This window comes from Fringilla coelebs, assembly GCF_963513975.1.
Source record: "Fringilla coelebs genome assembly, chromosome: 1".
NCBI classification, from domain to species: Eukaryota; Metazoa; Chordata; class Aves; order Passeriformes; family Fringillidae; genus Fringilla; species Fringilla coelebs.
Window position 1 is genome coordinate 124,314,412 of NC_140028.1, and position 12,755 is coordinate 124,327,166.

The following is a 12,755-nucleotide window of genomic DNA, read 5'->3' on the forward strand; positions in this document are numbered from 1 at the left end:
AATTACAAAGAATAGTATCTAAGTTTCCCTGTGCTTTTTAAAATTGCTATTACATTCTAACAAAGAAATTGATCCTGTGAGGTCGTTGGAGAAAAGAAAATACTCAGCACTTCCTCAAAGTCAACTATGAAGACAGTTCTTGTTGTAAAAGAGTTTAAGGGTGAGTTGTTTCTTTAAAATGTTTTCCGAGACTCTACCAAGCTGATCACAATAGTAAAAGTATATGAGGAATACATTATCTCTAATGCTACTAGGGGTAAAAATGCAGTAATAATAAAGAGGCACTTCAAGTCATCTTAGTAACATCAAAACTTGTTTCTACAAATGGGAATGTGTAGATTTGGATGCACTAAGAACACACGATTTATACTGTGGGATATTAGTTTTGATTCAAACTTCATTGTTTCAAGCAAAAGAGGTTTATGTAAGAGGGTTTTTTTTCTTTTATATAATAAATATCTATCTCAGTTTAAAGCTCTTGCCTACAATTAGTGAGACAAAAAAGGCAAAATGTTTCAAAGGCAGTTTACCTGGACAGTGTCTGTTTTATTAGTTTTAATTGGAGTTGCATTGGGTACCGAGAAGGAAAAGGCACAACTTTTAGAGTAACACAGCCAAGAAGCTGACATGTCTCGTGCCTTTCTCTTCCATTAGAGACATGCTATGCCTCCAGATGCTGCAGTCTGGATTTAGGGGCATATACCGCTCTTGCACAAGTAAGAGTTGCATATGTTATGAGTTAATTTCGTTTTGTTGTGTTCTTTTGCACATGGCTTTTTTTGAAACAGTGAAACGGAAAATATTTTTAGTTTACCATCTTGTATTGAAATATACTTGGGTTATTAAATAAAATCTAAATCCCTAAGTGATACGTTCTACAGCTCAAATGTACAAATGCTTAAAGTTCATGGACAAATTACCTATGAGGGAATTACACAAATCCAGACTGTCCCCACGTGCTGTACATTGCATGTGTCTCAGTCAGCTGAAAAGTGTGCCAAATAATACACCTCTTTTTACAGCTGACCTTCACTGAGCCCACAGTGCTAGACATTTTTCATTTGAAAAAAAAGGATACAAATAAATGGACTTCACACTTTTATTATGGGCATCAAATTTAAATGAAATGTATGAAAATGTATCAAAGAAGAGAGGAAGGTGGCTACTTAAAGTGATTCGGTGCACCTGAGTCCAATATGTAAACTTAGTTGGTATGAAAGTCCCTAAGTCTCTTTCTGGAATACTTTATTGAACCCAACCTGAGATCTATCACATTGTATCAAAGGACATGCAAGCGGGATGCTTAATAAAGCATGACAAACACAAATATCTCGGAAGAGTTTATTTCAACAAGTAGCATCATATATTCACAGCTCATCAGTAGAGCTGCATTCTGTTTTGGGGAAATAAAATTAAAAATTTGTTTATGCAAACACGGCCTTGGAAGGTGCAATTCTCAAGGTATGACACAGTTGCTTCTTCATGACATTTAAGAACTTACTGATGTTTTTTAACGTCGCTGATGCCTTACAATAGTTTCCTGAATCTTTGAGACTTTATCTGCAAGTTAAGCACTTCTCGGCATGTATTTTTTAGGGGCATCTAGCTTAGTATTTTTTTTAAATTCTTCTTGTTTTTTCACAAGACAAAATAGCTGCATCTAAAACCACTCTGAGTTTTGTCTAAAATAATAATTCCAAACAATTTTTTTTTTATATTTAATTTCTCCTATCAACTATCTGTTGTTAGCGTTGTCTGATATTAGATTTTGGGGTGCATGACGCTGCTATGCATTAGCAATTTTTAGGTCTTTGTTTCCTACACCTATTATTAATTAATGTTGCAATTCTAAAAATGTTTCTAGTCAAGCGAGTCACCATGAAGACAAATAGGACTCTGTAAAAACACAGGATTACTCCCATGTGAAACTGGCAGAATGAATAGACCCTGAGCTCTGCGGGGCAGTGAATATCTTTTAGCTCTGAATACTAGCTAGTTAGGGGTTTCTGCTCCAAGTCTAGAGCTCATCACACTATAAATCATACCAAACACACCTGCAAAGTAAATAACATAATCCCAGCAGCTATTAAGACCTAGAGATTTTGTAATTATTTATTCTTGCTGCACAGATACATGCCCATGTGTCTTTTTCTCCCTCCAGAGCAAAGAAAATCAGGAACTACTACAAACACACACTGTAGTAGTATCATACTAATTAACGGGTAAAAGAGATAACAAAAATTAGTGACTTATCACTCTCCCAATGATGGAGGCAGAATTATGAAATATGCCCCCTGCTGATGGTCCTGCAAGGGCTTGGATATGTCAGCCAGGAGACAATAAATATTTCAGATATGTGGCATGATTTTGTCTCTATTTCAGTCTTTATTTACCCAGTTAATGGATGTAACTCATAGCTTAAATCTTCTGATGCACAAAGTTTTCAATCGTGTATTTTTTATTCTGGGTGACTCAGACTTGAAGTATAATCAGCACAATATTAATTCTGCAGCACAGTTAGAAGCAAGCATTGTTAAAAATACAGAATGATAAAAATGCCCTTCACCTTTTTTCCATGCACAACAGTGTCTGTGTTTTCAATGGGAGCTCCAGCGAAATGTCTTTTAAATACATACACAGATCAAAATCCACAATGTGAATTGTATCAAACAATAAAATGATTAAAGTGTAAAATACAAGCCTTTTTTTTCCTTCTGTGATTAGTATTTTTATGAGGAAAATGGACTGAGTGTAGCGTGTAATTGTCAAGATCTAGATCTGGAGACAACAAAATGGAAAACATATTTTTCAGGCATTATTGACTTGCCTGCATATGCATTTTGAATACATTTCTAAATACAAATGAAAGATATGTATTATTAAAGTGCCCTACAAAGCTAGTCATAGCTGTTTTCTAGTCCAAGCATTCTTAAATGGAGATAATACTAGAAAGAATAAAAAAAAATGTTAAACTGCAATGCAACATGCAGATTGGGAAACAAATAGTATTGTGCAAGAGGGTTCAATAAATAAATTATTTATTTAAAACAAACACACCCCAAAGTTTTGAATATGACTTCTGGGATTTTTGGGTATCTAACACGAAATGCAAGTTTCCCATAGCATGTGAAATGCATAGTTTTCCAAATCCTAAAAGCATTCCTGAAACATCATAGTTCAGGTGTGAAGCCTCAAGTGCACTCAGAATTTTTATATTTCATCAGTTTATTTAAATTAAATAGGAAGCATAAGATATTTTACTGGTTACAGTGGGCTGGCAATTCAAATAACTTTTAATGATGTAATGCAAACTTGTAAATCATTTTCAGTGAGGGCCTCATGGCTCAGCACAACTTTTCTGTAGTGTACTAAATTGCTGGCATAACTTTAAAATTTGTAATGCTTGGAGATCATGAAAATAAGAACAGAAGCCATATGTATGTGGGAGAAGTAGCTGAAAATATGAATTCAGGCTTAAAAGTTTTTACAGATCTCTAGCTGTCTTTAAAGCAAAAATTGTGTCTGATAAGTGTTAAACCATGGCACATGTAAGCGCTATAGAGAGTGAAATGGAAGTACACCACAGAAATGCAATGCTAAAATTATGAGGTACACATTGTGGTAGTGCAATTTCTCAGGGAAAAAAAATGGTTTTATAACAAAGTATTGTAAAGGTACTGGAACACCATAGGTTTAGAATAGTAAAAAGTGATTATTGTCAATTTTAACTAGTCAGGGATTCAGTATTTTTGACTAGTCAGTGAACAATTATTCATTTTCTTTGCTAGGATTTTCAGTTAAGGCATTCAAGCATCTCTGAAATGGTGCATAATCCCCAGACTTTATTACTGCTTATATCTGTGGGTTTATATTGCAGCCCAGGTACCAAGAGAAACGAATTATATTGCTTCAGAGGGAGTTAAACTGGCAAAAATTTGGGAAAAAAGAAAAGGCTGAAAATAAATATACATCTGTTGTGAATCTGGATTGACTCTAAGGTTAAATGATGCCTGCATTGACCAAATTGCCATGGAAAAATACGAACTGATCATAATTACAGTAGAATAAAACTTTGTCCTCTTGTTTGGTAGGCTCTTGGGTACAATAAAAACTTTGGCTAAAAGAAACTGAATTCATATTTGTAAGCTTTCCCTTTGACAGTAAGGAAAATATTCTTAAATGGTGTAAATTGCCATCCTTTCGCTGACTTCAGCAAAGTTATGACAATTTATATCACTCAAATGGTGGTCCCCAAGTATGACTTATCTATCTGATTTTACTATAATATGCATATTGCAAATATGCAAACCACACACTAGAAAGAACTGACAAGAATCCTACTTACATTCTGATAAATATTCAGGAAGGTTGTTCTTTCAGTCTCCAACGTAAAAAATCAGAAAGACTACAAAAGTCCTGAAGAAGAGGAATTGTACACTGGTTCGTTCAGGTCAATTTTACACGATCTCCTTCCCCATAAATGGTAAGCTAAAAACCCAAAAACAACCCACCAGCAAAACCAAGAAACACAAAGTGAATGCAAATAGTAGCCCATACATGAAAATATAAAGGATGTTCCAAACTGTGTTGGCTCCAGATGTTTTTATGAGTTAAACAGTTTACTGTTTTCACATATTTAAAACATTCTATTTTTTTCACTTGATGTTTATAAGCTTTGGGCAAACTTGCTGGCCTTGATTTAAGTTATGCTTTTGTACCACATGTAGGTTAAACACACATTCTGAAAAGGTACAATGCGAACAAGAATTCAATCATTAATATTGAGAGGCAGCAACTGCTTACAATTTTTTCCAGTAATTATTCTGCTATTACTGAGAAGCTTTGCGCTGAAGCTATAACTAAAAAGTTATAATTTTTTTGCAAAGGATGCTATCATATAGCCATAGGTAACTGCACAAAAACTTTCTGAATCATTTCAGAAAGTGTTTGAAGCTGTTTATTTGCCTTTAACATTAGTTGCCTATATTTGCATTCTCCTTATATAGTTTAAAATGAAAGCATAGAGCTCTGCAGTGAATTGCATTTCTAGTTCATGCGTACTTAGAACTGATTTTTAAAGAAGTAATAAGAACACTTGATGTAGGACTCGTGAACTTATTTGGGAACTCAGAAGCCCAGGGAAGCACATTCCTGAATAGTCAGATTTGGGTATGAAGCTATTCAAAACACAGAGCTGTACCATTATAGCTTTGCTATTGCATTCTTCTTTTTCTTCTTCTTCTCTTTAGGAACCTCTCCTACCTCTCCCTAAAATGTCCTATTTGGCTTGTCTCTTATTTCTCTTGGAAACCTTATCTTTCTCTCTCTTCCTCACACCCTCTCACTTTCTTCATTGTGCTTCACTTATTTAATTTATTTAATTTTTTTTTCTTTTTTTTTCTTTTTTTTTTTCTTTTTTTTTTTTTTCTTGTTATGTGCGAGAAATCCTGCATGGACATTCCCTAGAATTAAGAAAAGGCATTTTTACACCGCCTTGGCTTCGGGACTTCCCCGACCTCTTCACAGCTGTGGCGGTGCAAGGGCTGCAGCGACGGCGGCCCTGGAAGGAGGGGTGCTGGCATTCCTGCCCCTCCGGCCCCGGCCCCCCCGACGGCGGCTCGCCCCGCGGCCGGGGCGGGCGGGCGGACAGCAGCAGGTTGGAGAGCGGCGGAGGGCAGCGGAGCGGTGCGGAGCGGAGCACGGGGGCCGCCCCGCCGCTCCCCGCTCGCACCTGGGGCCGCCCCCGCAGCCCTCGGGCCGCCGCCGCCGCCGGGGCCGCTGCGGGCGCGACGCTCCGCGCCTGCCGCTGTTTCGCAGTTACCGCTTCATGGCAGCGCCTGCTTGTGAGGGACAGCAGCACCCCTGTGCTGGCAGCCCGGCGTGTTCCCAAGCTGAAGAGGGGTTCAGCCATCGAGATTTCTTTGTATTCCTCTCTTCTAATATTAGAACACATATTGAAACGATAAACACAATGAAAAGCACAAAATATTTCATCGGTGTTGTAACTGTATATTTCCTTTATTCTGAAGAAATATCAAGTTTTGAACGGTGCTCAGAGGCAGCAACTTCTGCTTTGGACGCCGCTCTCTTTGTAAAGACCGCGTTGCTACAATTAAATCTAAAGACAGTTGTTAAAAAGAGTTAGATGTCAGAAAAGGGGGGAAATCTTACCGTCGAAAGACTGCTGCAGGTTCCAGCTCAGTCTGAAACTGCAGTGAAAAGCGGAGCAGCTGCTGAACAAAAGTTTTAGATTTTTTTTAAAGAAAGTCTGCAAAACTAATTTCCCACAAAATAGGACTCAATTTCCGTTTAAGAAACTAGCTCTTGCAAAAGTCATACAATTGCTGATTTTTTCCACTAGCAATTGAAATTCATTTTATCTTTAGCACATGGACCCAAGAATTTAGACTTGAGAGAAATGGTTTTCCTTTTCTATTTTTTTTTCTTTTTTTTAGTTTTGTTTTGGGGGGGAGGAGAAGCAAGGTACGTCGACCAGGAAGAGCTGAAGAATAAAACCTCTGCGCAGTGGGCACCTCTTTGGTCATTGATCACTAAATACGTTATCCTGATTTAAACCAGTTAAGAGCCGCCTTGGTGGCTACTGTAATTCCACTACACGGATGTTAAAAATAATTTTTAAAAAGAAAAACAACGACAAATAAAAGACAGGCCCAGACTTTGCAGGTTGTCCCCCAATCTACTGAAGACATTTGCAACGAAGCAAATGAAGATAACGCAAATAAACATTATGCGACTTCTTGTTTTGAAGGGGCAGAGGGCAAGAGGGGGAAACTCTCTCTGCACCCAGCGTTGCTGGCACGGTGGGCGCCGGTAGGTTCGTTGCAGAACCGGCCGCCGATGCTGGGGCACAGCGTGAGGCTCTTGAGGGCAGCCGGGGCAGCGCCGCGGCCCATGGCGAGTGCCGGGGCGGTGGGCGCGGCGAAGCGGGTGGATGACCCGCAGCGGGACCCTCGGAGCGGGGGAGCCCGGTGGGCGGCCCCGGCCCCGGCCTCGGCCCGCGCGGCCCCGCATGCCGCCGCCCTCGCACCTGGGCTCGCAGGTGAGGCTCTGGCGAGAGCGCTTCAGCCCCCGGGGAAACGGGGCGGCGGTGGCCCCCGCGCCCCCCGCCGCAGGGTCACCCCCCGCATGTCGCCTCACGTCTTTATTGCGCTCCCCCGCCCGCTGCCCTCTGAGGGGCGACAGGACCCCGAGCGGCCCCTCAGCCCCGACGGGGCGGCGATGGCCCTGCGGGGGCCGCGCGGCCGGGGGACACCGCCGCCGGCCCGCCCGGGGCGGGGGGCCTCGGGGCAGCCGCGGCGGGAGGCGCGGCCCGCCCGGGGCAGGGAGGAGCGGCTGCGCCCCCGCGGAGCCGCCCCCCCGCAGGCCGCGGGCGCCCGGGGCGCGGGCGCGCAGCGCTGCCGCCCGCTGACGGAGCCGCTCGGCGCGGGGACGGCGCTGGCGTTTTGGAGGGAGTTTGCATGTGGTCAGTGCTGTGCTGCTGAGCCAGCCCCCAGCTCACATTACACACTACTGTATTTATAACCTCTCGAAGCTGTTTCCCCCTTCAAGCAGTTCTCTGGGACCACCTTCTATTGGCTTCAACCTCTCCCACTTCTTGACATCTGAGCAGCTCTGAGAACGGCTCATCTAGGTCCGAGTGTTTATGCAGCGGAGACTGGCCACTAGGGCTAAAGACCTGGATTATCTGAGCTCAGCTGCCTGCTGCAGAGTCTGTCGGTGCCGTTTTGGAAAAAAAAATCTCAGCCCCGATCTGTTTACAGTGAAAGTTGACAAAGGGTGGTGAAGTTGGATCTTTCCTAAACTCTCCTGCCTGGAACCTGAGACTTGCATGCCATGGATCACACACTGTTTGGCTGCCTGCGCAGCCCCCATGCCACTGCGCAGAGCTTGCACCCTTTCTCCCAGTCTTCTCTTGCCCTGCATGGAAGATCTGACCACATGTCCTACCCTGATCTGTCTTCTTCTTCTTCCTCTTGCATAATAGCGGGATACCCCAATGAGGAGGGCATGTTTGCCAGCCAACATCATAGGGGGCACCATCACCATCACCATCACCACCATCACCACCACCAGCAACAGCAGCACCAAGCTTTGCAGACGAACTGGCACATTCCTCAGATGTCGTCTCCTCCCGCCGCGGCCAGGCACAGCCTCTGCCTTCAGCCTGACTCAGGAGGACCCCCGGAGCTGGGCAGCAGCCCCCCTGTCCTGTGTTCGAACTCTTCCAGCCTGGGCACCAACACCCCCACGGGGGCAGCGTGTGCGCCAGGGGACTATGGCAGGCAGGCTCTGTCCCCGGTGGAAACAGAGAAGCGGTCCGGCAAAAGGAAAAGCGACAGCTCAGGTAAAGGCTCGCGCGTTCCCCAGCGGGGCGGGATCCCGGGGCGGCGGGGGTCGGGGGAAGCGGCGCGGTCGGGCGCCGCGGACCTGCTGCCGCTCTGCTGGGCTTGTTTAGCTCGTATCGTTTGGCCCGGCTCGGCTCGGCTCGGCTCGGCTGGCCCTTCCACGGCCGCAGCCGTGCTCTCGCCGCCGGCTGACACCGGGCTGCCGGGTTGCCCCTTCCCACCAACGCGCTCTCGGGATCTCCATCACTAACGCAAGCTTTATTAAGGCTACGGGGGGAGAAATAGAAAGAAAAAATTCAGCACGTGATAGGGTATGAAATCAAGGTGGCGGTGGGGGAGAGTTTCCTACAGCCAAGGAGAGAAACGTTTGTAGTTTTGGTGCGGTTTTCAGCATCTGGTCCCGCGGCCCCCTCCCCCCTGCCCGATACGACACCTCTGCTTCAAAATTCAGAATCCAGCGCGCTCCTTCCCCTCCGCCCCTTCGCCGTGGAGCTGACTGCGGCTCCGAGGCGATTGCACAACGCTTGGAAGCTCTGCCTTGGGAGCGGGGATTCGGGAGAGGAGCTGATGACTTGCTACCCTGTAGGATCTGAGTGAGCCTGCATCAAATCCTCAGAGTGAAGGGGCAAAATTTGGACTCTGTGAAGCAAAAGGGTGAATGGGAGTTTCAGAAAGCTGCTTCACTTCAGTTTTCTGGTGGTGGGGACAGAGGAAAGGAAGGAGCAGTCTGCCTTTTAAAATCACACTAATTCTTACTTAAAGGCGAGCATAAAAACATGTAGACCCGCAGTCACTCCACAGCGATGATTTGGCATCAATGAATGGGCAGAAAACCTTGACATTATCTCTGCTTTCTAAAATAGCAAAGCCTGTCAAAGTTTTGCTCTGACAAAAGCCACTCGGCAAAGGCAACACAACTGATGGGACTTCCGTTAGGGCACACATGAACCAGGGGGTCACCAAAAATATAGAGACAGGAGGCAGGAGGCACTTGAAAGAGAGAGGGCTCAACAGATTCAAAACTCAAGAGCTGGCGTAGCAAATTATTTGTTATCACAGAAGAGAAAGTGAAAGGCTTTTCCAGATACGTATGAAGTTCACAACTGAAACCATAACCTCTTTCACTCAAAATGCTGTAAGCTTGGTAGAGAGCAAGCAACACAAAGGATTTTTAAAAATAACCCTCAAGAATACCATCACTTCCTTCATTGCCCACTATATTAGCAAACATTTACAGTTACAGTGACTCAGAACGTATTTATCTGAATTTCGTCTTACATAGCTGATATAGTTGCTGAAAACTCTTTTTGCGTTTAAAGCTGTATTTAGTTCAAACGCTGCTGGTAAAATCTTTTGTTTTGTCTTCTTTACTTTCAATGAGAAAAAGAATTATCTGATTTTTTGAGGTGTATGGACAGTCCTTGTTACAACTGAGAAAATAACTGGATGCCTGCTGGTGTTAGGATTTATTGTATTTGTCGGTCTATTTAAAGCTAAAGGAAAAAAGGAAATTGGTCCCTTTCACTGTCAGGGAAGTATCTGAATCACTTTCTGTTTATTTCATTCTGCAATGCAAACCAAAAAACACCAGTGAGGAATGTCCTAAACCTTACCCCAAAGTGACTGGAGTCTTCCACTGGATTAGTGGACAAGAGTTTGAGCCTTTAGCCACGGTTATGTTTATCTTGCAATGCACTTCGATCCTCACTTTCTAAGACTTTCTGAAGATCAAGGCAGGTAACTATTTCCTCCTCCCTTCCGCTAAGAAAAAATTACAACCGTTCACACAATTGTGAATCTCTCAAACTGAAAATAGATGTCTTTTGACAACAACTGCATAGCTGCTGTATGTTTGTTTTTTCTTCAGGAAAAGCCTGCGTTTTGGACTGAATATTTAACCCCACCCCTTTATTAGTCCTAAACTCTGGTGCTAGATCTTTAATGCCATTCTCATATATGGCAGCAAGAATTATTTTAATTTGCTGTGTTTCTATATTTGTCAACCATAATTGCCCCTCATTTGATTAAACATCATCACCTTTATTTCTCATTAATCTTTTTTTTTAAACAAATGACTATGCTTGAAAGAATTTCTTCCATGCCTTCATCAGACTTGGAACTACTTCAATAGACATTTGTAAAAAATCCTAATAGTAAATAACTAAGAGGTGAAGAGAGAGAGAGACTGCTTTAAGTTTCAGTGCCAGCATTCTGAGACAATTATTAATGCTCTTACTTATTTACACATATATTTCCTCTTCTTAAGCATATCACTTAAAGCCACAGAATGCTCAGCGTTTTCTTGAGCACTGAATCTGTTCCACATTTCAGAGCTGAATTAACCTTAGGCTACCCCTTTCTTCCACTACTTAGCTTTTGTTTCTGTGTGTTTAAGATCACAAAGCTGAGTTCGTGGATAGTTTAAAGAATGTAAAACATGATCATTCCTTGTATCATTTACCTTCCAAACAAGTAACTGTTTCTTAGCCGTATAGCTACTCTGAAAATTTACCAGAAGGGACACCCCATTTTACTTATGTCTTATGGTGATGGGAGTGCAATGTTTTAAAATTAAGAACAAAAATCCAGAGGGCAAACAGAATTTAGTATGATGGACTGTGTGTTTTTCCTTGAAATTCACATATTGCAAGGGAATGGGAAGACATAGAAACATTCTTCTCTAATCTGTTGCAGTTTCACTTGGGATTGAGAAAACAAGGTGAAATGTTCTCTCATGATAGTTATATAAACTGACTTACAGTTTTCTTTAGCCCTAACCCAGATTTTAAACAGTTTGGGAAGTTCCCTTTGAAGATATTGCAAGGACTGTTACAGAACAGGGTGAAATTTTCAGCTGCTCTCGTTGCAAAGGACTGGGAAATACTGCTTTTGTAGTCATCAACCCCTGCTTGCTGCAGCTGTCAGTGTCTCCAGGTTTTGTAGTTGCTCTCCCATAATCTGCAGAACATTCCTTTTAACCTGCCTAGGCCCAAAAGTGAGTCGGTAAAGCTGCCTGTGAATTGAGGAGTGGTGCATACAAATCTTTGTATCTTAACGTTCTGCAGGGAATAATTGCATCTGCATCCTCACCTTTGTAACTCAGCTCTTAGGATGTCAAGGCTGTACGAGTAGAGAGTCAATACTTAATTTAAAGGGCTGGTTGCAACTGAAATCGCTTATTATAAAGTGCCCTAATGGTCAGAATTATCTGTGCGCTAATGAGGTGCGGATGAAAACCATGCTGAGTGTATAGAAAACATATTCTTGGAGTGCTTTGTTGCTTTGTGGTATGAGTTGTTCTATATGGAATATTTTGGATTTTTCTAATGCTTTCCCTTCTCATTACTTGCCTGTGAGTTTCAGGGCCATTTTACTTCTGTTTATTATAAAGTAGGTTTTGATTCTCAGATTATGTAGAACACAGAGGATGCAAAGTTACTTCTGTGATTTCCCAAGTTACATTACTTAGGTCCAAGTTTTCTTAAGACTTAAGTCAGGAAAAAAGCATATTAATGCCTGTATAGGAAGTGCTATCAAGATTTACTGAGAAATATGAAAATAGAGTGAATCTGGTAGCCTTAAGGAAGTCTAAAATGCTATGGTGAAAAAAACATCTGTACTATGCTGAAAAGACCAGGGGGAGGCTGAGTACAGTTGAAGGAGTTCTTCTAAGAAATACAGCTATTCAAACATTAAATTGAAAGAGATAAATATATAAGGAAATTGCACTCCTGTTAAAGTCTAATGTAATTAAACACTTCCCCTCAGGCATGAAAAGCCTTTTTTAAAAAAAAAAAGAAACCAAATTTCGCCATGGGAAAATGCTTTCTGTGTGGCACAGGTTTCCAAGAAAAGGCTAGCAGGTAATAAAAATTATTCATATTTTTTAATGTATTTACAACAGTAGCATTTGGAAAAGCATTACAGGAATCCACTGTTTCAACAGTTCGGCCAAGTGTTTCAATACCTGTTCTGGTGGGTTTTGTCCATTGACAAATCACATGAATAAAACCAATACTTTTTCCCCCTGAGTTTTATTATTTTATAACCTACGTATTCTCAAAATGCAAGCAGCAAAAAGTTGTATCTCCAGGGAATTTATTTTAAACACATCTAAATATCATGAATCATATATACTTGTTTGGAATGGTCTCTAAAAAGCAGGTCATTTTGATAAATGATTATAAATACTGCGAAATCATGAGTTTTGAGGACTTTTGATTGGTTTCTGAAACATGTCAGTAAGAAAAATGAGCTGCACGCTTGTAGTCAAAAAACACTGTGCAACTGATTCATCAATATGTCTCTGCTTTTCAGTGTGGTTGTAAATAGAAACAAGAAAAAATACATAATAAACCATAGTTTTTCTGGAAGGAGTTAATTTGTTTG

The 12,755-nt window shown here is 42.1% G+C and overlaps 1 protein-coding gene across 1 annotated transcript in view; it reads left to right on the plus strand.

Annotated features, from left to right (window-relative positions):
• The first annotated feature begins 7,573 nt into the window (after positions 1-7,573).
• Positions 7,574-12,755, plus strand: part of MEOX2 (mesenchyme homeobox 2) — a 52,404-nt gene continuing 47,222 nt past the window's right edge. The window contains exon 1 of the mRNA XM_084220758.1: positions 7,574-8,365. Coding sequence (XP_084076884.1) covers positions 7,855-8,365 — 511 coding nt within the window. The 5' untranslated portion in view covers positions 7,574-7,854. The remainder of the gene's footprint in view (positions 8,366-12,755) is intronic.